General features: G+C 45.9%; 1 protein-coding gene across 1 annotated transcript in view; it reads left to right on the forward strand.

The window, feature by feature from the left end:
• Window positions 1–25,930, forward strand: part of Gldn (gliomedin) — a 50,301-nt gene extending 24,371 nt beyond the window's left edge. Inside the window, exons 3-10 of the mRNA XM_076925248.1 lie at window positions 5,052–5,069; window positions 5,330–5,437; window positions 17,589–17,735; window positions 18,897–19,016; window positions 20,113–20,196; window positions 20,364–20,489; window positions 21,437–21,587; window positions 24,828–25,930. Of these exons, the coding sequence (XP_076781363.1) occupies window positions 5,052–5,069; window positions 5,330–5,437; window positions 17,589–17,735; window positions 18,897–19,016; window positions 20,113–20,196; window positions 20,364–20,489; window positions 21,437–21,587; window positions 24,828–25,308 (1,235 nt within the window). The 3' untranslated portion in view covers window positions 25,309–25,930. The remainder of the gene's footprint in view (window positions 1–5,051; window positions 5,070–5,329; window positions 5,438–17,588; window positions 17,736–18,896; window positions 19,017–20,112; window positions 20,197–20,363; window positions 20,490–21,436; window positions 21,588–24,827) is intronic.
• Window positions 25,931–26,273: the final 343 nt, after the last annotated feature.

The following is a 26,273-nucleotide window of genomic DNA, read 5'->3' on the forward strand; positions in this document are numbered from 1 at the left end:
CAGATGCCCAGGTTTCCTCGGGGCTGTGGCATGCACTCTCTCTCTCTCTCTCCCCTTAGCTCTCTCTAAAACTGCAGCCCCTGGCCTCACCATCTGAGGTGTTTCTGGTGAGTTTGGTGCCTTCTTTTAAATCGGTCTTTGGAAACGTGCTTCCTCTGTGCTCATCGCCATGCTCCCTGGTGCCTTGGGTCAGGTGAACAGGGAGATTGTCCGGAGGGGAGTTGCAGATGCGGACAGTTCTCTTCCCTCTGCTTTGAAATCGTCACTGTGGGTGGGGTCAGGTAGCCCAGAAGCCTGCAGAATCATCCTCCACCAGGGCCCAGTCTTGAGGCTATAGTTTTTTATTATCATTCCCAATTAACTGCCAAGCCCGTATTTCTTGCCTCCATTAAGAGTCTTCTGCCAGCAGAAATCCACCACTTGAGAAGAAATAGCAGTATTATCAGTGTGCCAAATCATTATATGGCTAAAGGTGTACAATTTGCCAATACAGGTTAGGTCATGCTTTGGTTCACAGAAGTAAAACTTCCGAAGCCTAACACCCAGTGATGCTTGAATAGCCCTCCAGAGCACCACGCTGTGGTTACCCCAAACCTCTGTCATCTCAGTGTAGGCACCAGGTGCTCACGGAGAGAGTTTGCATGGCTCTGAAGCCTTACAGGCCAAGGCTAGATGTACTGCACTTCCCAACAGAAGCTCCACTCTCCAGGGACCCCCACATTCACAGGGACCCTTTTGAGGATGTGCTGATGGTGACTAAATACTTTTCTAGAAATCTGTCACCTCAAATTAGGGGATCTGTGACCATGCATGCCATTCACCACCAGGGATATCCAGTAATAATGCAGGTTCTGGGCCTCCCTCTCAGCCCAGAATGAGCTAAACTATCCAGATGGCATCCAGATATTTAATTTTAAGGATACACACAGGACTGTTGTCAGTGGAGCTCAGTGAACTGTGATAGAAGTGTTTCATTAGAAGACTATGAAGAGCTATCATCGTAAACACACAGCCCCTGAGGAGTCCTCACTAAGGCTCACCCCTGACATGATTGTTGGACTCTCCCGGAAGCTCCTGATGCCCATTTAACATGATCAGCATGCATCTCAGAATCCTTCCCTCATCCTCTGCTTCTCTACTTGTGGCACATCCTGTAGAGAGAGGTCTTCTGACTCCCGTTGACCATCAGCCCTTCTCGGTGTGCTCACGCGCACGCCATCTGCTGGTACAGACACAGTACCGACTCAAGCCTTTTCAGCAAATTACTATATACCTATATACTTTTAAAATTGACTTTAAAAAATAAAAAAACAGAGTTTCTCTTAGCCCTGGCTATCCTGGAAGTCACTAGATCAGTCTAGAGCAGGCTGACCTAGAACTCACAGAGATTCGCCCACCTCTGCCTCTGAGTGCTGGGATTAAAGAAGTGCACGTGAAAATATTTTTTTTATTGCAATCTATTCTGAATATGGTTTCCCCTCCCTTATCTCCTCCCAGTTCCTCCCCACCTCCCTACCCATCTGAGTCCATGTTTGAGTTCTCTTTTTAGAAAACAAACAGGAAAAAACAATTAAAAAGAAAACAGAAATGAAAAATCACAAGAAACACACTCACACACACATACACACACAACCCAAAACACATAAAAACGGAAAATCAGAAACCATAATATAAAAGCAAAAAGCCAACAATATTTTTTAAATGCCCAAACAAAGCGATATGAGACATCAACAACAAATCTCCCGAAACTCACTGAGTTCATTTTGTTAGCCTTCTACTCTTGGGCATGGGGCCTGCCCTTAAGTGTGGTTTGTAGAACCAGTAACACTCAGTTGAAGGAAGCTGATTTTCTCCATCAGTTGTCAATGGGAGATAGCTTCTTGGTAGGGGTAGGAGCCTACGTCTACTTGACACCTTCAGCACTGGCATCCTATCTGGCTTGGACCTGTGCAGACTCTGCATGCTGCCACAGTTTCTGGAAGTTCACATGTGTGTCAGTCCTGTTGTGTCTGGAAGACACTGTTTGCCTGGAGTCTTACAGCGTCCCTGGCTCTTATACTCTTTCTGCCTCCTCTCCCACATGGTTCCCTTAGCCCCAAGGGGAGAGATTTAATGAAGAAATCCCATTCTATGGTTGAGCATTCCAAGGTCTTTGACTCTCTGCATATAATCCAGTTGTGAATCTATATATTAGTTCCCATCACTGCAGGAGGAAGCCTCTCTGATGATGGCTGAGCAAGGCACTCATCTATGAATATAGCAGAATGTCATTAGAGCCACTTCATTGATGTGTTCCTTTAACAGAACAATAGTGTTTGACTTTCTCCCATGTTGAACAAGTGTCTCTATAGTGGGATATAGACTCCCTTGAGTATATGTGAAGGAGTGGTCCAGCTGGATCTTGAGGTAGATCTATTTGCAGCTTCCTGAGGTATCTCCACACTGATTCTCACAGTGGCTGCACGAGTCTGCACTCCCACAACACAGCAGTGAGTCCGTGCTCCTCTTTCCACGAATCCTTACAGCATGAGCTGTCATTTGTTTCCTTGACCTTGGCCATTCTGACTGGTGTATCTCAAAGCAGCTTTGATTTGAATTTCCCTGATGGCTTAGGATGGTAAACACTTAAGTATTTCCCACCCATGTGTGTCTCATCTTTAGAGAAATCACGGTAGCCTGATGCTCTGTCCAAATGATGGTGTGCTTTGCCAGTTCAGAAGCTTTTTGGTTTCATAAGGTCCCATGTATTAACTGTTGTTTCCAGTGCCTGTGTTAACTGGGTGTCTCGCTCAGAAAGTCTTCCCTGTGCCAATGAGTTCAAGGCTATCCCTCCACTTCCTCCTATATCAGATTCAGTATCATCTAGCCTTGTGTGGAGGTCCTTAGTTCATTTAAAGATGAGTTTTGTACAGGGTGAGAAATAGCAATCTATTTGCATTCTTCTACATGCAGACATCCAGATTGACCAGCACCATTTGTTGAAGATGCTGGGTTTTTTTCCCCAGTGTGTATTTCTGGCTTTGTCCATAGGTGTATGGAATTATGTCTGGGTCCTCAATCCAATTCCATTGATCACTGTGTTTGTTTTATGCTAAACCATGCTGTTTTTATTACTACCCTGTCGTAGTACTGCTTGAAATCAGAAATGGTGGTCCTTCCAACAATTCTCTTATGACTCCGGATTGTTTTACCTGTCATGTTTGTGTTCCCATAGGAAACTGTAAATTGTCCTATGGGTTTCTGGGAACACCTGCATTGGAATTTTGAAAGGGGGTATGTTGAATCTGTGGCTTGCTTTTGGTAGGATGGCCATTTTCATTATGTTAAACCTGTATTGTGTGATCCATAAGCATGGGAGATATTTTCATCTCCTGACATCTTCTCCAATTTTATAAGGCTTTTATTATACATGTCTTTTGGTTACTTGATAGAGATATCCCCTGAAAAGAAAATTGAGCTATTGTGAAAGGCCTGAAATCCCTGAAAATCCCTGCATGTTGAAAGTGCTTGCAGACACCACTCTTCAAGAATTCTATGTCCCTAGATTCTATTCATCAATGTCCTAGAATCCATTTATCTAAAATTCCCCCACCTACTTCTAATTGGACACAGAGTCTTCCTAATTCCATGGAGATATTCTTTGAATTTCTAGCTTTTCCTGCAACTCAGCTGTCACATTTACCCACAACTGTGCCCAACTTTCACCTCAAAGGTTTGCATATTTTCTCCCATCACACCCCTATCAGCTTCTCTGTGCACCCCATCTGTCTCTGTCCAGTTAATTTAGCTGTGTTCATCTTCCTGCTACAGAGAACATCTCAGACCCACACTGATGTCCCAGTGGCACATTCCACTCAGGTACCCGCCTCTCAGAGTCTGTGCTTGTCCTGGCAGTCAGGTGCGTCTCACTGTGTAGCCCATCCACGGCCTTGTCCACCCCACAAGCACGGGCAGTTCTTTTATTCTTTCTCACATCCTGAGCCTTGATAGTTCCCATCAGACCTTGATTTCTCTCTGTCCTGGGCCCATATATACTGACTTCTTAGTCCCACTGTTTCTTTAGGACCACAGTCCAAAGATCGCCTTCTTGGGGCCTCTTCTTAGATTTCAGTGTGGCCAGAAACTTCCCGTTACCTGGTGGTTACTTCTTTATCTAGCCCTCTATATTGCCCTGCGGGTTGAAAGGCTCTACCACCCTTGCATAGACTATAAACACAGCAGACACCAGTATTGAGATTTCTTAGTGGAGTTTGATATGCATGGTATACATTTAGAAATGCTTGCCTCTGAGTGGTCAAAGGCTCGCTCAGGTTGGGAATCATTATGTATTCGCTGGAGAAACACAAGGAGCTTAGTTTTCTCATGTTACAGCCTTGCTGGCTAGCCCAAGTGCTCAGTCTAGCTAACAGTAAGATATGCCTATTTCTGGAAGCAAAAATCATTTGCTCAGTTCTGTGTAAATGATTCATCCAAGCCACTTAGGTCCTCGGATCATTTCACACTAAAGAATCTATTTGTCACCTGACCTGAACTCTCAGACTTTCTCAGGCTATTTCATGCAACAAAATACAGGTCCATAAAGCCGGTGTGGATTAGGGTTACTCCTCGGTGTCAGAGAGGAGACAAGGTGGCTGGGGATCGGGGGTGGGGGGGCTCTTATAAGTGTTCTAGTGACATTCAGTGTTCTGCTCTGAAGTGGCATGTGCTGACACTTACCCTTCGCCAGGACTACAGGAGAATTTGTGCTTCCAAAGGCCCCCAGTTTGACCTTTTCTAAGATAATTGATGTATGAATCTATATTGAAAGCTGCTCAGAAATTATTCTAGGCCTGTTGAAATGTAATTTAAGAAAATAGTTTGATTAGCAAGTGAGTCTTTGCTGAGTTGCTTTTCTCTTAGAGGGAGCACAATAAGCTATAAATAATAAGCAATGCGAGATTGTTTTCTTAGCAGGTAACAAAGACATTTTTAGGGAGGGAAGGGGTTTGTGGCCCTGGTTTCTCATTCTGCCTCCTGTGGCTTTATCATCTAATCTCTCTTTTCTGTTGTAGGACCACCTGGCCCACCAGGTAAGTACCCATTTCCTATTTCAAGGGGCAGCTATAGGAGGCTTAAGCCCAGGATCCAAGAACCAGAGTCCTTGATGATGGAGGGGTGGAGTGAAGCCACATCCTGCCTACATCCATATCCTCTGTGGCTCTAACTTGGAGGCTGGGAAAAAGGCAGGAAGATGTGAGAAACAGCATGGATGCTGGCTGTCTTGCTAGCTAAAGGGATCACATCGCCTTCAATGACGATGTTAACTCTTCCCATTTGATGCTTGGCACAGGACCTCCAGGAGCTGGTGGGTTGCCAGGCCACAATGGATCAGACGGACAACCTGGTCTCCAGGGCCCAAAAGGAGAAAAGGGAGCAATTGGGAAGAGAGGAAAAATGGGTAATTGGGCAGTTCTGCCAATTCATTCCTTTGTTTCTTTTCTCCATGTGTTCAGATGGGCAGCACTGGGAAGTACTGTGTGGACACAGAACCCTTCATGTTCTGCATGGGGTGCCGATGTAACTCCCACCTTGAGGCTATTATGTTGAGATGCCCAGCATCTTCCTTTTGGTTCAAATGTTTACATCAGAACAGAGGGGCCAGCTTTCTAGGAGCAAACTTCTCTTTCTGCAGCTGGAGGTGCATGGGAGCAGGCTATGACCCCCATGTGCTCACACCTGCGTTCAGTCACGGCTCAGCCTCCCCTTCGCTTCCCATTGCTACCTTCCCTCCAGCAGCTTGCTGTGTTTGGTTGACCTTCAAGGGACTGATGTTGGCCTTTGTGGAGGATTTTCCTGACTAGCAGAAGAATACCCACACTTGAGTAGAAAGGTAACATTCAGGCCTCTTTAAGGCAGGCACTTAACTTAGGGTCCTCTCTTAAGGAAGCTCACAAAGAGATTCCACTGTCTCTGAGGTAGTTCCTCTGGGCTGGCATGTGTGAATAAAGACCCAGAGACACCAACCTGTCTGTGGTATTCAAAGAGACGCAGGGGCTGGTGGTGTGAAGCCTAACAGGAAGCCAGAGTCAGATAGGTTTTGAAGGTCTATCAGCACTACCTTGAGAGCCTGTGGAGATGGGTGAGGTAGAATCCTCTGAAGAAAACTGGCAAGCAGCATGGTGGGCACTGCATGACACTGGCAGGAGAGACTTTGAGCTTTTTTTCAGGTAAGGCCACTAGTAAAAAGGCAGAGAAAGGTTGATCTTAGCCAGAGACTCTGTCAGGTTCTCTATGTGTAGCTTCTTAGCTCTACAGCTCTGGCCAGGTCCTGGGCTAGGAGGGGGACTAGGAGCTTCTTTCAAGGAGTGCAGTTCCCCCTTCCAGCACCTCTGGGGATAGTCCCATAGCTATCTAAGCAAGAACCAGTGGAGAGAAATGCTGGCTTTCTCTGCCCCTCAGCAAGCCTACCTACTTGTGTTTCCAGAGGCAGCCCTGCAGATGACAATGCGTACACACCACCCAAGTCAACTCAGACCTCAACAGACCAGCAATTACAACTGGAATTACAGAGCCAGATAATAATTATAACTGCCAATGATCATCGGCGTAGAATAATGATGGCTACTGGAATGTGCAGCCATTCGGTTTATCCTGGGAAGACATCAAACTTGTGATCAAGGCTAGAAAATTAATATTCTGGGGGCAGACTTTGGGTGGGGAGCACCGTATTAGAAGTGAATATGGGGGCATATAGAAAGGGAACACTTTCTAAAAGATTTGAGACAGAGCCCTAGTCTTGGGGATGTGTAATTAAGCAGCCATGGCCTCTTGTGACCACAAGTAGAGAAAATGTCATCCGTTTATGGGAAGCACGCTTATGTGGCAGGTGCTAGTCTAGACACTTGTTCAAAAGTAACAAAGCTGATGAGGCTTTGTAGAAACAAAGTTTCCCTTCTTCCCTCTACTCACTGAAACACACTGAGAACGAAGCCTAACAAAAGAAAAGATACATGACCATTCCTCACAGGCAGGCAGTCACAGCCCAGCCCCTCAGACACCTGTACACCCCCTTTCCTATAAGGGCTGTCAGTGATGACCATGGAGAATGACTGGATCTGGGATAGAACTTAGCCTGCATGAAGATCCTATCTGGAGTTTGAATGAGCCCAAGGGATAGCTATGATCTTGTAAGGAGAGTGGATATGGCACTTAATCTTCTGTTCTGAGATAGATAACCCATACCAGCCCCCAGTCAGCTGGGGAAGGGCGCCTGTGTCTTTTCTGATGCTGGCTAGTCGTTGTGCAGATAACAGGAACTCCAGACAGAGGTAGTCTCCTTGAGTGATGGTGGGTGGAGAACCTTGATTCTAAGCGTGGGTTGAAAGCTTTTCATTTCCCTTATATCAAGTTGTTCAGCACGCAAACGTATGTCATAATCGGGGAGATTATTCTCTGAGCCACAGCACCTCCCTGAAGCTGGCATTGTGACTGGGAGAGACCAAAAGCAATGTGTCAAGTAGCCAAGCTAAGACTGTTCAAGATAGAGAAAGACTGTGGTTATCTGAAGAACCAGGTTCTGTGGCCAGAAGGTTGCTTGAGTCTGAGACAGCTCAGGTTTGAGAGCAAGGGAGGCATTGACTAGGTCACCCAGAAGCACATCCTGAGAGGCTTTTCTTCATCCACCATTTCCCTCATCCTGAGCCAGAGGAGGGCTTTAGTAGAAGAGAACAGCAAGGCCAAGGAGAGCTCAGCTGCATTGGGGGAGCAGTGAGGAGCCCCTGAGGGGTCTCGGGGTTCAGACCTTCCCTTCCAAATACCATGTTGGGGTTGCTTGGAGAACACCATGGCACCAACTCAGGAGTTGGGGGGAGCTGAGGCAGAGATAGCAGTGGGTGAAGAAAGACTGATGGGATGGAGTGATTTGGGGGGGGTGACTTTAGCAGTACTGGTAGGGTATGGAAAGAACAAGGGAAGAACAGGGAAGGCAAAGACTTCCTGCCTGGCTGGACCTTGATGGACTGCTGCTTCTGAGGTAGGTGGCCTGGCCTAACTCAGCCTCAAAGAAGAAATCATGGGCACACCACAGAATGTGCTAAACCGAGGTGCCTTGAGGTATCCATGGGTCTTGGTGATGCAGGTATACAGTCTGAGGGTACCCCAGGACTCAAAGCACACCCAGATAGCCATCCCAAAAGCTTGTAGGCAAGTATGGGTATGATCACTTAGGGAGGGACCATGACGGGAAGACAGTTTGGACTAGAACTGAGAGAGAGAGAGATCTAGTGACCATCAGCAAACATCTTTGCTGTTGAGATGTTAAGCAGGGGAGGAGATGGGGGGAAGGGAACATTCACCAACAAATGTTTATGGGACAGATTTCAGGTACTAGTGGTCTGGAACATTCTTTGGGGGAAGCTAGCATTCAATGATCATGTACAGCACAATTGCAGGAGGAGGCTATAAGTCCAGATTGTTCTGAAAGAAGGGATTGTATATTTCCTTTCCTGTTGCTGTGATAAGAACACTATGATGAAGACAACATATAGAAGGAACTGTTTTTCAAGGGTCTGCAGCTACAAGGGATAAGAGTCTATCGCCATTATATGCGGAACATGGTGGGAGGCAGGCCTGGTGCTAGTGGCAGTCAGACATGGCAATGAAGCAGAAGCAGGAGCTCACATCTTAGTCCACAAATAGGAAGCAGGGAAGGCTAACTCAACAATGGCATCAGTCTTTTGAAATTCCAAGGCCTGCCCCCAGTGACAGTTCTTTCAGCAAAGCCACACCTCCTAAACCTCCCCAAACAGCCACCATCTGGGGACCAAGTATTCAAACACCCAAGACTCATGGGAAGGAAGCCTGTAGTCTAGGCTGGCCCTGAACTTACTGAGAAGAGGGTGGTCTTGAACTTTTGATCTTTCTGCCTCTGAGTGCCAGGATTTATAGGTATGTGCCCCACGCCCAGCTTCATAGAATGCAAGCCCAAGGTTTCCTGCACACTAAGCCTACCCAACCAACAGAGCCACACCCTCAGCCAGAGAGACAGGAACTTGAAGGAAGTGATGCTGTGAGACACAATGAGCCTTAGAGCCAGAGGGTCACTGTGGCTACATCCTAAAGTGAGGGGACAGTGACCCAGAGGAAGGCCCTGCCACTTGCAGGACCTTCAATGAAGAGAAGCGAGAGGCCGGTCAGGCCCTTCCAGACCCTTCTGATTAGCAGCATTGGGTCTCCTTGTCAGCATCCACAAAAGCACTGTAGGGTTTTAGACAAAGATGTGAGCTGCCTGGAGTAGGGGAAGGAGGAGTAGAAATGCTTGCCAGAGGAAGAAAACAGTGTTCAAAAAGGAACTATGGTTCACAGAGATAGGGTCCCAGTCAGAGTGGAATGTTACTCTCCCTACAATCTTCTCAACAATCAAAAACAGCTACCATGTAGTCCAGGCACCTACTAAGTGTTCTAGCCAGCACATGGTTCATTTATTTCTCTCAGGACCCTACCCAGGGGATATTTCTGTTAGCTATGTTCTTTCCAGGTGAAGAGATCTTATTTTTCTGTTTGTTAAACAGTTTAAGTCCACCCTTACCCTGGGCCTTCTGTTTGGTGTGCTCACTGCCCAAATACCCGCTCTCGACCCTTCTTTAGCTACTCCCTCCATAGTACCATTTCTCAGTTCAGATGTCATCTGCTCATCAAGGTCAGTCCTGGCCACCATGCACAGGCTCTGCTTCATCCACCCAGTCATGGCCCCTTCTCTGTCATGGCATTACCCCTTCCAGAAATAACTTCAGTGTTTATAGTTGATAGGCTGCTCTTCAAGTCCCTGAGTGAGGCTCATGAGAACGAGTCATGTCTGTCTTAGTCCCCCGTCCTATGTCTAACATCAGTAAGCTAATAAGGGAGACACAGGGTGGCATGCCTGTGTACCAGCACTCAGGATGAACTCGAGTTCAAGGCTAGCCTAGACTATACAGTGAGACCCTGTCTCAAAAGGAGAAGCTCCAAAGGGAAGCAAGTTGGTCTTGAACCCAAGTCTCTCTGATTCCAACCCTGTTCTTATTCATGCAGGGACACTCCTCTTCTCAAGGGAAACTCAACTGGCTTAGGACCCAGTTGAGCAGACTTACTGAAACATACCACAGCCTGGCGGCTGGTGGCAGCCATCCAGAAAGGAGCCCAGGGCCCTAAAGACTAGTGCAACTAACTTGGGATGTATGGGGCTTTGAACAGCCTCCGACTTGAGCCCCAACTCTGAGGCCATCAGGGAGGTCTGGGTGACTGCCAGCCTTCTAGACAGACCTATAGATATGCAGCTGATCAGTACTGCCCTGCATTCACAGCCTGGTTGTGTGCCTTATTCATTTGATACATGGGGACAGTGGAAAGGTTCTCTCTCTTGGGCATTTCACTGTATCCTTAGGGCCCTGCCCTTCTCATCTAAAGGTGGAGGAGGTAGTGCTACAACTGCGTTGTACTTTTAATTCTAAATATTCATCTACAGTGTGAGCCTGTGAAGGCTGAGTCTATGTCTTGTAGATGTCACTAATCCTCTCAGCTATTAGTTAAGGCCCATTTGGATGAAGAATGTATGCGTGTATAAATGAGAATATAGCACCTAATCTACTGGCTGTCTATTTTATGAACAAATTGTAGTCAATACCATTTATTCTGAATGGAAGATGTCTGCATCTCATGACAGACAATACTATAAGAAGAAAAAGCCTGACTTCCCTGGACAGCTTTGAGTAAATAGAACCCTGCGTAGACAATGGCTTCTGCAGTAGAACTAAGCAGAAAGGATAGGCAAAAGAGAGGGGATTAGCATCTCAGAACTAAGACAAGGGCAGGCCCTAGTGAAGGGATTGTGGAGGAAGGAAGAATAGAAGCCCTGGGTTTGCAGGTTCTGAGGCCACCCTTGGGTATTGGTGGGGACCCAAACCAGATAGGAATGAACCTAGGAGCTCATGACCTTCAAAGCAGGACTCAGGGTGGGTAGGAGCCAGTACAAGCTCTTGTATTCATTTTGATTTTGGCCACTGTGATGGAATAGCTGACAGTAAAGGAGAATAGTTTGATTTTTGCCTGCATGCTAGAATAGACTTTTGTCTCCATGCACGGCAGCTGGCTATGTTTCAGGACCTCATGGCTCATGGCAGAAGGGCATGGTGCACAAAGTCTCCTTATCAGGAAGCACGGAGTAGCACAGGAAACACTGAGGGGCAAATGTCCTTCCAAGGTCTTGCCTGAGTGGCCTTTTCCTCCATGCAAGCCCTACCTGCCAGTACCCCATTCCATACTGAATCCATCAGAGGGTTAAGCCCTCATGGTCCAATTACTACTCTCTGTGTTGGGGCACCAAGCCTCTCGGGGACACTTCATATCTGAACCACATCCTCTATGGAGCTGCCTGACCCTGTGAAGCAGAACTTAAGACTGTAACCTAAATGTTTCCAGAAGAATCAACACCCTTCATAGCTTCCAACTTCAGAAACGTGGAGAACAAGACCAAACCTGGAGCCCAGAGGCTTGGTGTGGGCCCTGGCTCCACACTGACCAGGTGTGAACCCTTGAACAGGTTACATGCTCACTGTGTTTCCCTATTTATTAAATAGGGGTAGTAATCTTATTAATCTCATAGTATTTGGGGGATGATGAGTTAATACACATGAAATATTAGGGTCAAACACATAGTAAATTCTATATTAATATTTGCCACCATTTTTTCCCATTTTCTGTAAGCCAAGATCTGTAGCTCAGACTGGTCTCACCCTTCCTCTGTAGCTGAGGATGACTTTGAATTCCTGTCCCCTGCCTCCCTCCTAGATATTGGAATTACAGAGATGTACCACCAAGGTGTTTAATATATTGCTGGAGATCGAACCTAGGGCCTTGTGCATGCTAGGCAAGCCCTCTGCCAGCTGAGCTATGTCCTCAATGACTAGCAGCATGCTTTTCTTCCAGAGGTGGAAGAGAAACTTGGTCTCTGTTGAAAAAGAAAAAGCCCTCCTCCGTTCACTCTTTAATATCCAACCATGTAATTTATAATTTTTTATTTGTAATATATATTTCAAAACACTTTAACATAATATCTATATTTAAACCACATGTACTCTTAATATGCTTTTAGTTGACATAAATAATTGTAATTATATTATGGACATTAGTGTGGAATTTCAATATATTTAAACAAGACATAATGGTCAGATTAGGGCTACTGTCATGTTAAGTAACACACACACATACACACACACATTTTTCTGAAAGCAGGAGAATCAGGGTTTCAAAGTCAGTCTCAGCCATATGGTGAGTTCAAGGATAGCCTGGACTACATAAGACTCTGTCTCAAAAAAAAAAAACAAAACACAAAACAAAACAAAAACTACGTAATTTCTTTGTGTTGGGAATATCGCAAGTCATCTCCATGAGCTATTTTTCAGAATTCAATCTAGTTCGTGAGCTCCTGTTGTCCTAGTTTGCTCCTATAGGGTGGCGTTATCCCTCTGTCCACTTCATCCATACCGATCGGACCCCTTCCTATTGCCCCCAAACGTGCTTAGTTTTGCAACCTAGTTTTGCAAATACTACTCTACTTTCTGACATCTTGGGATCAGCCTTATCCCTGTATCTAAATGAGAGCATGTTGTTTTGTCTCTCTGAACCTGATTCATTTTCCTTTCTGTGATGTCCTTTCCAAAAAGGAAGCTACACGGAAATGCCCTGCATGAGGCTGAAAAAACCATTTTAGTTTTGGAGTTAAGACTGGAGACTTGAATGTTGCCAGTTATATATCAGCATCTTCTATGAAATCTGATGTTCCGGGGCCTCAGAACCGAGTGGCTTTGTTTTTTTCTTTCCATCTGTCTCATATTTTCTCAGTAAGAGTTAATGTTACCCAAAAAAGTTAATGTTACAGTGTCATCTCTAAAAATCAAACCTTCATGTTAAGAAAACCAAAACCAATGCCCTCCCTCCAAGGCATGACTTGAGATTTGATTTGCGTGACACCCTCTTCTTTGCCTCAGTAACAGGTGGCACTGTCAAGAATAAATTGTCTTTCCTCATGCCCTGATGTGAAAACAATGAAACTGATCCCAACCTGGAGCCATCACAGGCTTAGTGGAATTGTCTGCTTTGAGTGAGCCACCCCAGAAGAAAACAAGCCATTTCTCCCTCGGGAGTTGGGCAGGACTAAATGACATTTCTTCTCTAACAGACTGTAACTCAATGCCAGTAGAGAGTCACATGTTGCAGCATCACTGTGCAGGACCTGCCGCTCTGACATAACATGAGTGTCGGTGGATGTCACATGTGATGGCTAAAAAGCAAGCAGGTGCAACAGTGCACTCCTGTGATCCAGTGCACCTGGAGAGTGGCAGGAGCAGACAGAAGGTTCCTTCCCTAGAGCTTGCTGGCCAACTAGTCCAGATAAAACAGCAACTCCAGGCTCAACAAAGAGACCTCTATCTCAAAAAGTAAGATGGGACCAATGACCTGGCTCAGCAGTACAAGTCAGATGACCTGAGTTCAGCACCCAGCACCCACACGGTGGAAGAAAAGAACTGACTGTGCAGGTTGTCCTCTGACCTCCACGTGAGCACACCCCGCCTCCAACACACACTAAACTTTCTCTTCTTTTTCTTTCCTTTCTGTTTTGTTTTGTTTTGTTTTGTTTTGTTTTGTTTTGTTTTGTTTTGAGACAGGGTCTCTCTACATAGTCATGTCTGGTCTGGAATTCACTATGAAGACCAGGCTGGACTCAAAGTGAGAGAGTTGCCAGCTTCAGCCTTCTGAGTGCTGGGACTAAAGTTGTGTGTCATCCTGCCCAGCTTTGTTTGTTTGGTTTGTTTTTTGTTTAGTTAAAAACAATCAGGTGAAGAGTGATAGAAGATACCTGATATCAACATGTGGCCTTCACACACACACACACACACACACACACACACACACTTATGCTCACATACACCACACATACCCCACACTCACACACATAGCACACATATGCATACACACCACATATCACACTCACACACACCACATGTACCACACTCACACATACAGCACACACACATTCATACCCCACACACACCACATTCACACACACTAGATACACTCACATACACCACACAGATACAACACTACACACACACAGAGAGAGAGAAAAGACAGATTACATGATGTAAACAAAACATCCCCCACTGTCTTTTGCCAAAACATGAAAAACGGCCCTGCACACCCCGGCTATGAGGCAAAAGACACCCTCAAGCAAAGACCATGACAGGACTACATTACAGAATGAACATTATTGCTCATGTGGTCTTTTTGAGAAAGGAAATAAAAGGCCTGTGAGGGAGGAATAAAATGTAGGCAGGGAAAGCAGATGGTGGTGCAGGCATGCGCTTGAGTCAGAAGGAAGGTCTGAAACGCCTCGTGTGAACGCAGTTGAATGCGGACACCGTTGCCCTCGATGCTGCCGAATGTGGGTTGCACAAAACCTCGAGGTGTCAGTAGCACTTGGCACGCTGTGCAGGCAGAACTCTCTAGCAACCATCCAGCCTTTTGTCTCCCTCAGATAATATACCAAATGCTGATTTAAAAGCCCAACAAAGGGATTCCTTCTCACGCAGACGCCCAGAGAAGGGCTTTTGTCACTTTTCAGCCAGAAGTCTTAGTGTCTGTCCCTCAGCAAGAATGACCCAGAGCCCGGAGCTCTCTGTACTGCTGTGAAGAGTGGCCCCGCCCAATTCTAGATCACTGCATTGCTTCTGACCAGAGGTGTCAATCCACGGCAGAGCGTGTGCCGACCAGGGGAAACCTGTCCCTCTTTATGCCTCTCCCAACTCAGTGATAGCTGGATTTCACCTTGTTCATTTAGATTCGTTACTGCTTTCTGGGATGGGGCCACAGGTGGCCCAAGCTTGCCTTAGATTCTCTAAGTATCCAGTCTCCATGTGCCACCAGGCTCAGCTGTAGATTTTTGGTATGTTTCGCTGAAATCTAGAAAGTAGTATTTTCCTCACTATGTTTTGATTCCATGTTTCTGTGATTATGGAGACTGAACCCAGGGTCCCATGTTTGGCAAGTACTCCACCATTGTCCTAAAGCCCCTGCTCTGTGCTGCACTCCGAGGTGAAATCCACTGACACCGAAAGCCGGGATGAGGCCACTGTGGCCAGGTGAGGTGGCACACAAGTTTAATCCCAGCACTTGAAAGGCAGAGGCAGGCGGACCTCTGTGAGCTCCAGGCTAGTCTGGTCTAAAGAGTGAGTTCTGGGAGAGCCAGGGCTACATAGAGAGACTGTTTCAAAACACAAACAAGCAGCACCAACTGGTTAGGAGGTAGCACAGAGACACTTGGGGACTGGATGGGAAATTGATCTAAACAAATTCTACAGTGCCTTCTGACCTGGAAAGTTCTTGCAGTCCTTTAGTACAGTGGTTCTCAGCCTTCCTAGTGCTACAACCCTTAAACATAGTTCCTCATGTTGTGCTGATCCCTGACCATAACATTATTGTCATTGCTACTTCATAACTGTAATTTTGCTACAGAAAATTGGGAATAGTTCTACCTCAAGATCCAGCTTCTGGGCATATACCCAAAAGATGCTACCATTATGAATCCTAACATAAATATCTGTGTTTTCCAATGGTCATAGGTGCCCCCTGTGAAAAAAATGTTTAATAACTCACAAGGGATCTTGACCCACAGGTTGACAAACACTGTTTTAGAACAGGTATGGTGGGATGCAGCATGGTTGGCAGGAGATAGGGTGGTCCAGAGAGTGGGCTGGAGACATGACTAAGATAGTATGCACCTCATGAGGCATACACAAAGGCCTGGGGTGAGTCTGAAGCCCCACATAAACCAGCTGTGAAAGTGCATACTAAAATCCCAGACGGAGGCAGGAGGATCACTGTGAGTTTGAGACTATCTGTATAAGGGCTGTACAGTGAGATCTTAAAAATAAAACAAACAAACTGGAGGAAAAGTTTTGCCATTCCAGAGAGTGACTAATCACAGTTAGTCACACAGGGAGAGGGCAGATGATGGGGTCAACAGAAAGCCAGGGAGCTGGTAGTGATTATAGAGGCAGGAGGTTCCACATCACCTTGGTTATGAACAGGGAGAACACAAGAAGGCTTGTGATAACAGATGTGCCTGGCTCTCCCTGATGTCTGCAACCTCGCTTTGAGTAACGTCACAGTTAAACATTATCTTCAGGGAATTCTTATCAAAATGAACAATTATTTCTTGAAATGAGGAGTCTTATGTATGGTTCATTCCTAACAATGCCTTTGTGCACCCACTTTCCCCTCTCAGAAACCCAAGATAATTGTGTACTTGTGACTTTCAAGTTGCTATTTTTTTATAGATTTCTTAAAATTTTCTACACAATCAGGTCAGCTGCATATTAATATAGCTTTGATGTCCACTTTCTGATCAGCGAGCCTTCTGTTCCTTTTTCTCTAGAATATCATGCTTCTATATCCTGATGAGTGTGAACACCTTTGCCTTCTTCCTGACATTAGGGGAAATGCATGCAGCCTTTCACTGGAAAAGGCAATGCCACCTGTCAGTTTATCTCAGACTCTCTTGCAGAATAAGGAAATTCCTTTTTATTCCTAGTTTGATGAAGAGTTCATTGAGAATGTATATTAAATGCCATCAGATACCTTTTTTTACACCTATTAAGACATGTTTTTCCTTGTTTGTTAATATACTGAATTACAAGTATTAAATGCCTCAAATACTGGGGTCTGTGGCATTAAGCAGTTACCTTCAGAACACAGTTAGGGTAACTCGAATTATGGTTGTTAACTTTAGGCTATAAATTAACATTTAGAATAATTTTCTTGAAAGCTGAATTCATGTTTCATGTTGCTTGGGATATTGGGTGGAGCCTTGGAAAGATTGAGAAATAGCACTGAGGCTAGACTAGTCCCAGGAGAGATGGCTGTGGACACACCAGTAAAGCAATAAACCAAACAAGCCTGGATTGCCAGACTGGTTGGCAGTCAGTGGTAACCATCACAAGTTGACCTTTCTCTCCTTATGTTTTCTGATTGTTTCCAGTCATTGCAACAATATAGCTGATGGATGCAAGTTAAGGAGCAAAAGGTTTACTTTAGCTGCAGTTGAGGGTACAGTCCATTACAGCAGAGAAGAGACAGCAAGGAGTTGAGGCAGCCGGTCATCTGCCCTTGAGTGTTGGCTTAGCAGCATCAGTTACAAGCACCATTTCAACTTTGCTCAAAGGGCAGAGTGACTGCCTGACCCACCACTAGTTATATTGTAAGAAACTAAGAGCAAACGTGACAGTGGCTGTAGCTTGGTCCTCTCAATGGCACATGCACCATCCATGGGGATGGTGCATTACTCAAACTGTCACTGCCTCCTCTCTTGCTTCACTCTTTAACTTAGTGGCCCAGCCATATTCCTTAAAAGTAGCCCCCCAGACCCACCTGGAAATGCCATCCCATAATGAGTGTAGAGCAGCATCTGTGGAAGGGTTTTGTGATTGGTTTACAAAGTGGCTCTGCAGAAGTACAGTCATTGCAGAGGGTGAAGCAGAATTGTGTACATGAGTTAATTTGGCATTGTTTCCTCACAGGGTTACCTGGAGCCACAGGAATTCCAGGGGAAAAGGGAGAGAAGGGAGATGCTGGTGAACGGGGCCTACCTGGAAATGAGGGCCCACCAGGGCAGAAAGGTGACAAAGGAGACAAAGGAGATGTGTCCAATGACGTGCTTTTGACAGGTAGGCTGGTGTTCTCCTGCCACTAGGGCACAGAGACTTGCCCTGCCCAGCTCATGGCTGCTCTAGCAACTTTTCTCAGCTATTCAGCTCTGGGCCTCTGCTCTGCAGCAGGTTCTGGAGTACTTTCCCTCCTTGATTGTTTGAGACAGAGTCTTCTGTACACCCAGGCTAACCTGGAACTCTCTATGCCGCAGAGACTGACTAGCCTTGTCCAACCCTCCTGCCTCCGCCTCTCAAGTCTTGTGACTATAGCTGTATCCCACTGAGCTCAGCATGGTGGTCTGCATTTTCAAAGCTGTGCCTGTTTTTCCATGTAGGCAAGTTTGAATCTGGTATCTAGCGTGAGTAATTTAAGGCATTTACCTTGGTTGGAAGGGTGTGGTGGCTCCTGCCTGCAGCCCCAAGCATGAGGGGGCGAAAGCTGAAAGCTTCCTTCAAGTTTGATTACATGGTCAGATCAAGGTCACACGGTGAACAAAAGCAGAGTGCAGTGAGGCTCACAGCTGGTCCGCTACTCACCACCGCTTCTCCTACCTGGCTATCAAGTAGGAGGATTTCAAATGACAGGTGACCAATCTCCCCGCAGGCACTCTGAGTGTCTCTGGGATTGGACAGTAATCAAGGTCTATAGAAGATGAGGGTCTAGCTCAGTAATGAAGTGTTCACCTGGCTTGCAAGAGCTGCTGGGTTAAATTCCCTAGCACAAGGAGAATGGGAAGGACAGGGGAGGAAGAAGAAGATGAAGAGGAGAGGAAGAGGAAGAAGAGTTCCTCTGGGATTTTAGGAAGTCAGAACTGGGGTCCTCTGGCACTGCAGTGACAAAGTCCGGGCTCTCTTGAGCTGAGATCCTGCTCTGTCCACTGGTGACCTTAAGTAACCACCGCTCCCTAGCAGAATTCTCCTGAGGAGATCCCACTACCTCCTCAAGAGAGACTTGGAAGATTGATAAAACTCTTGGCACAGGTCTTACAGATAGTAGGTCATCAGGACCTACTATGGTAGCTCTTTAATTCAGTAAAGACAGCACTAACCTAATTCATCTCTAGGAAAGGGTGCACACAGTGGGACTCCAGAGCTGCTCTCTTATCTTTCCCTGACTGGAAACTGTCCCTGTGGAGAACATTATATCAGTTATCAGTTCATCCTTTTCTTTCTCTCTAGGTGCCAAAGGTGACCAAGGCCCCCCTGGCCCACCTGGACCGCCAGGGCCCCCAGGCCCTCCCGGAAGCAGAAGGTCCAAAGGCCCTCGGCAGCCAAACGTGTTCAACAGCCAGTGTCCAGGTCACCAAGCCCTGCCCACAGGGATCCCACTCCTTACACTAAAGATACCCTCTTCCAGACTTTGTGACCAGATTTTGCAAGGAGATATTATCCTAAATGAGACTCATCCCAGAAATATGCTCACAGGAAGTCTGAATACCTGCCCTGGGAATGGGGACAAAGGCCAGGCCCAGCCCTGAACCTATCACCCCTTTTCTCACAGGTCTCCCTATACTTACTTCCATGCTGTGACTCTTCCTGGCCATATAATCCTCTCCCGCCACCAGGAGAAGAGTTTTATTTGGTTTGTTTTTAATTACTGTTACAACTTAAAGACACAGTGTCACTAGGTCCCCTGAGAGCAGCATCTTGAGGTCTCAGCTGTTAACTGTAGCTACAAATTCCTGAGAGAGTAAGAAACCAGAAGATAGTGGGGCAGTCAGATTGGTTAACACCCTGCTGAGAATAATCATAGAATCCCTGTGACTGTCAGCAGTGTGTGTGTTGGGAGCAGGTGGTTGAAGCCAGGGCCCAGTGCTTACCACTAAGCTATACCTGCAGTCCTCTGCCACATAGTATTGAATGCTAAGACTGCCAGGCACAGTGCTAAGTACTTAGTTCTACTGATTCCTATGACTGTCCTAGGATGTTGACATGCTTGTTTCTAAGTTACAGAGAGAAAACAGACAGCCAAGGAGCTACCTGGCCCAGCTCAATTCAAAAGTTTCTTAGAAACAAAGGATAGTAATAATGGAAACTATTTCAAAAGTGGATTTAAAGCTAGAGATTACCCAGAATGTCTTGGCTGTCTTAAACCACAAGACACAACTTGAGCTGTCATTTCAGCAGCAGATGTGGAGGAGGATCCTGACTTTCTCCAAACACCTGCATTGTTTGGAATAGTGATCTTCCGAGACATTTCGGGGGAATGGACCCAGCCATAAGAGTGAAACTCTGGTTGGGAGCCTGTGGCTTGGGCTTGCTAAAAAGCAAGCAACCAAAAAACATGGCAGAGATGTTATAATGCATACATTTGGGGCTTTGCCAGGAAGTGGAAGTTATAGATACGAAGCTACATTACCCATTGTGACAACCGCCTTGATTGTTGTCATTATAGGGGAGACGTGTGTCATACCCAATGATGATACCTTGGTGGGAAGAGCCGACGAGAAAGTAAATGAACGCCATTCTCCACAAACAGGTACAAACCCCGGCACCCGGGCTGGGGTGCACCTTACTGCCAGTGTGTTACATTTGCCTGCACAGACCTTGGACTCAATCCCCAGCACCACGCACAAATATTCCATTTGGAAATTCAAAACTACATGCCTTAATCGTCTGGTACGTGACTCTCTTTTCTTCTGACAGAATCCATGATCGCTTCCATTGGCAACCCAGCCCAAGTCCTAAAAGTGAGAGAGACTTTTGGGACTTGGATAAGAGAGTCTGCTAACAAAAGTGATGACCGCATTTGGGTGACTGAACATTTTTCAGGTACTTCCATCTAGAAACGGAAATCATACGTGTTGCCTACCTACCAGCTTATTCTATCCCCACGTGTCTGAGATATCCACTAGTGTAAGAGTAAGCCTCCTGTCTTAGAAAGCAGAACTAAATATGCAGAGAACCTTCTAGCTTGAATGTGTTAGCTGCAAGCTTTGTAGTTCAGGTCTCAGATGCATGACTATGCAATATAAACTATCCAATCTCAGCACAATAGCCAGACGGAAATAAAGCGCAGGACCAGCTACAGGTTTTATCAACTAATCCATACTGTGGAAGATATATAAAAGACAAATTATGGCTTATAAACACTAGTGATCTGCTGTGTTCAGGATGATATGACCTTAGCTATAAAAAACGAATTCTATGGGCACAACCCTTTGTTCTCTGGGTTTGATACCATCCTATGAGAGTACTTTCGGCCATATTTCTCATGTATTTGTTGGATGGAGCCCAGGGGAGAAGACAAAGAACCATCTCACAGCCTCTCCATGTCTGAAGTTAGACCTGGTCACACTGTCTGCAAAAGATGTGGTTGAAGTGGCCAGTGGTAGTAAGAGTGACTTCATTCCAGAAGAGTCTGACAGTACACATGCATTGGCCAAAAGCCAAGAACCACTTCTTTATTTCACCAACACTAACTGATGAGTTCAGTAGTAACCTCTGTCTTCCAAGCTGGGGTCTTGGGGCCCAAAGAAAGAGAAAAGTGTGTGTAGGAGCAGCCGTGGTCTTGGTGCTTAGGAAGAGATGGGGGCAGCAAGCAGAAGCTGTACAAGCACCAGATACTTGTTCCCAGGACGGGCTCGCGCTGCTCGATTTTATAAATACTGTAGAGTGAGGTGGGTGGCTGGGGACAGGTGTTCTCTTGGCAGCCTGCGTGTTCACGGGCAGGGCTGTCATTGCTGGTGGGTAAGAGTCTCCCTCCTCCCCTCCCACAGGCATCATGGTGAAGGAGTTCAAAGACCTGCCTGCGCTCCTCAATGGCAGTTTCACCCTCCTGCACCTCCCACATTATTTCCACGGCTGTGGGCACGCTGTTTACAACAACTCTCTCTACTACCACAAAGGAGGCTCCAACACCATTGTGAGGTGAGGCACCGTGAATGCCCTACAGTGTCTCCTCACAGCGTGCATGCTGGCTGTTGCTTAGATGTGTTTTCTTATCTTTATGTGCCTAGGTAGATCAATCAGGGTTTGTCTCCCAATGAAATGGCAGAAAACAGTGAGGAAGTCCCACACCCGGGCCCCTGCTGATGCACACCCATGGGAAGATGAGATGCAGGGAGAAGGAGACGTGGAGTTGTGCCACTCACATCCATTGAGACAGGAAGCAAGCGAGGGCAGAGCTTTCCTGGCATGAAGGGTCATTCTCTGACATAGGGGGCTTGCTTATTTGTCTTGAGATAAGTTATGTTGTTAAGACTTTTTCCCTGGATGAGACATAAAAACAACATCTATCCTTCCTCCCAAAGTCCCAGCAAACAGAGGCGTGATTCCACCAAAGTCCAGTCTGGGGAACCAATGAGTTTATCAGGTTTCCTTACAGAGCAATGGGCAAGGGGTTACAGGCAGGAACATGGGTGACCTTAAAGCCCCACACTGGAAAGTCATCCCAGCATGGATGGTGGCTGCCCCTAGTCCTTCTCCACCTATATACTCTTGTTCCTCCTCAAGATCCCCAAGGCCACATGCAGTTAGGGCAGAACTGCTTATAGCGGGTTGAAAAGGTGGTTGAATACTTGTGAGAAACCCATGGCCCTCCCTACTCTCGTCTATGAGGGAAGGTCAGCAGTCAACACCCCCAGTGTCATGATCTTTTGAAAGCAGACTCAGCCAGTTTAGCTTGGAGGATAGCGAGACAGGAAATGCCCACCCCTTGCCTCGCTCTCCTCCCCTATGCTACCACATGACATCACCTCTTGTCATCCTTTATGGGTAAAATCTGGAACGAGTGGAAGAGGAAAGAATTCATCTCCTGCTCAGACACCTTCACCAGAGCCCCGGTGCCTGATGTCTGTTTAATGGGTAGCTCCCTGTTAACATGTTACCAGGGACTATTGGGCCACAGTTGTGGGAATAGGAGAGTTCTAGGGTGAAGAAGCCTTAAAATGAGAAATGATATCTTTTTAAAAATGGGGTTTGGAAGTTTGGCTTTCAAGGTATGGGTTCAAATCCAGGGCTTCACACATACTAGAAATTGTCTTTGCCAATGAGCACGTTGTATCTCCCCCACCTTTCTACTTTTAATTTTTACTGAGAGAACACTTTCCCTGGGGAAATGTAACAATAATCTACCTGCTCCTTAAAGAACACTGGCACACCAAAGTGTGGCTCCTCTGAAGTCCGACTTGGGGAACCCGTGGATTTATTGGGCATGCTTTTAGAGCTTTTATACCCCAAAGCAGCACCACCCCCAGGAAGCTTCACCCCAGCATGAAAGACACCTTTTTCCCAGCTTTACAAACTGAGTCCCCTTCCCCATGTTGTCAAGGGAGGCCTTGAACTTACGGTTATAGACCACTCACGAATGTTACATACCACTGCAGGTATAAGAACGTGTTCTTTATTTAAGCCTGTGACTAGGCATTGACACGGGCCACAAAGAACTCTTCTCCCTAAGCAAGGCAGGATAGTGTTTATAAAGAAAACCCAGAATTACTTCAAACTGGAGGCAGCAGGGGGCTCAACTTTCAAAGGTTTGAGCTCAGTTGATAAAACTACAGGTACATGAGAACACTCTGCTCAGCAGGATGTCCCCACTGGGAGCCATGAGGTGAAATGCAAGACGGGTCACTTTGGGGCATTTCACTTAACAATCCTTCCACCTTAGCCTCCCAAGCACCCCAGATTATAGCCTTGTACCACGGCTTGGGTGAGCTGTGCTGATTGGATAGGGGACTTCTCAGCTTAGACTTACATCAAACCACATGCCTAGAGCAGAAGGAGCAGGGTGTATCGAAGCTGCCGCTCCTGTAGAACAGACCCACAGTACAGAGTTCCCAGCATTCAGGAGTTGGTATGGCTGAGTCCTTCCCAAGTGCTGTTCTTCACAGGCTCCTTTCCAGCTTAACTCAGGTTTCCTGGTCTGCCTCTGCTGTGCTTCATTAAACGCCTATCAGTCCTACCGGCCTCTTGCGCTCTGCTGCTCAATCGCGCCCTCTGGTGTTTTCTTTTAATCCTAATATCCCAGATTTAGGTAGTGATTGAATCATTATATAATTTACATATAATTGAATCATTATATATAATGAATTGAATATATAACAATTGAATAATTATATATAATATATACATATATATGCATACATATATGTGCATATATATATATATATATATATATATATAATTGGTTTGGAGTCTGGGGAATCAGATCCTAGAGCTAAGGGGCATGGAATTACATACATGGTTTATTTATAATTCTTCTACCTAGACAAGAAAATTGTCTTTACTACATCTCTTCTCAGCTAGTGACCTTTTCCTTAGTTTAAGTTGTCTTTTTTTTTTTAAATTAAAATTTTAGCATGAAATAAAGGAATGACTAGAAAACTTCGGAGGTTTAAAACCTAAATTTAGGGGGCTATCGACGCTCCTGGTTGAACGAGTGCTCAAAGCTCTGGGTTTGATCTCCAGCACTGCAGAAACAAGGCTTGGTGGTATAATCCCAGCACTTGGCAGGTGGAGGCAAGAGGATTAGGTGTTCAAGGCTATCCTCAGCTACATTGCTGATCTGAGGACAGTCCTTAACACCACACTACTGTCTCCCTTTGCATCTGCTAGCACAGGCTAGCCATTGCCTTCACATCCCTGCTGCTCAGAGCATCACTGAAGGGCAAGAAGAAGAGTTTCCTGGAGTCTTTTGGCAACAGAGAGCACCAGGCCTTGGTCCACTCTTGGTAGCTCAGCTTAATAAGGAGCAAAACAAATCACCCGGGTCCACAAACATGTATAGCCTTGAGCTTTTCCATCTGGCCTCTTCCCTCCAACTCAGACTTCTTATATATGGAACACATATACACTTTGACTTGTTCCAGGACTAGCTTGTAACTTATTAAACCCATTTATTCTACTTTATGTCTTTTACATGGCTAGTTACTTCTCAGGGTTATACAACCGTCTCCTCTGGAGTACAGCTCCAATCTCCAGAGCCTGACTCTTTCCCAGAATCACCCCTCCTTCTCTGCCAGAACTCCCACCTCCTATTTCCTGCCTCAGCTCATTGGCCAGACACTTTTTTTTTATTAACAGGTGCTGTTCCATACAGTTCTTGAGAATTCTCCCTCCGGACATGTTTAATCCACTCTGATTCACTTTTTTTGAAACATGTTTCAGATTTGAATTTGGGAAAGAGACACCTCAAACTCTGAAGCTTGAAAATGCTTTGTATTTTGATCGAAAATACCTCTTTGCAAATTCCAAGACTTACTTCAACATAGCAGTGGATGAGAAGGGCCTCTGGATTATCTACGCCTCGAGTGTGGACGGCTCAAGCATCCTGGTAGCACAGCTGGAGGAGAAGACATTCTCTGTGCTGCAACACATCAATACCACATACCCTAAATCCAAGGCTGGCAACGCCTTTGTAGCTCAAGGAATCCTCTATGTCACAGACACCAAAGACATGAGGATCACCTTTGCCTTTGATTTGTTAGGCGGAAAACAGATCAATGCAAACTTTGATTTCAGAATGTCACAGTCTGTTCTGGCCATGCTATCGTACAACATGAGAGATCAGCATTTATACTCGTGGGAAGATGGCCATCTGATGCTTTATCCTGTGCAGTTTCTGTCAGCAGCCTCAAGCCAGCGATAGATAGGCTTGCTGCCTGCTCCCTCATTATACTCCACATGCTTTCTAAGGTTTGTTCAAGCCCAACAGAAAGCTAGCCTGTAAAGGACACCCAGATACTCGGAGCACAAGCCTGAGCCACAGGCTCTTGTGCAAGCAGCGAGTCCTCTTTAAGCCAGGTTGCTTAGTTAGATATTGGAAGAAGAAATGGGTGAGATCTGGTGACCCTTAATCCCTCCTCAAACTCAGCCAGTTAGCTCTCCCCCTGACATCAGTGTCCCCATCAGTAATATGAAACATCTGAGTATGACTATCTCCTCTACCTATATGAAGTTCTGTGATTCTTGCCTGATTATATATTAGATTGCTTTCTGGTTTCTTATTTTTTTTTCTCCACATGTAAACGAGCTTACCTGCAGCTTGAGGGGTGTGATGACACACACTTATTTGGTATTTAGGGAAGGTGCACTGGCTCCTACGGCTTCTAAGGTATTATATTATCCATTATTTGTTATTTTTCTCTGAATACACACCAGCCACTACAGAATGATTCTTGTTTTCAGCTCCTAAGTGCACATCCAAGATTACTAAAAGCCGTGAATAGGTACAGGCTCGGGACTCTAAATGAAACTGCATCAGGCCCATCTGGATGTCTGTCAATTTCTGATCATGTCCGTTTGCTGCCCTGGGGTCATAAACACGAAACCTTCAGTTCGTGGTCCCTTTTGCCAAGGCCATGGGATTGTTATCAGAGTATCAAACACTAAGTGGCCAATATTCTGGTTAGAAGCATAGAAACATGATGGTTTTTCCAAAGACAGGCACCATTTGTACTTGCTGTCTAGAATAAGGGAAGGCAACTGGTTTAAAGGTCCAAGTCAGCTTATCTCCCATCGAATCTCTGCCCCCAAGAATCACGACTCAGCAGTGAAACAGAGCAGCTATAAATCCCCAACCACACAGCCCAGTCCTTTACAGGAAGAAAAAAA

Source organism: Arvicanthis niloticus, chromosome 26 (genome assembly GCF_011762505.2).
Source record: "Arvicanthis niloticus isolate mArvNil1 chromosome 26, mArvNil1.pat.X, whole genome shotgun sequence".
NCBI lineage: Eukaryota > Metazoa > Chordata > Mammalia > Rodentia > Muridae > Arvicanthis > Arvicanthis niloticus.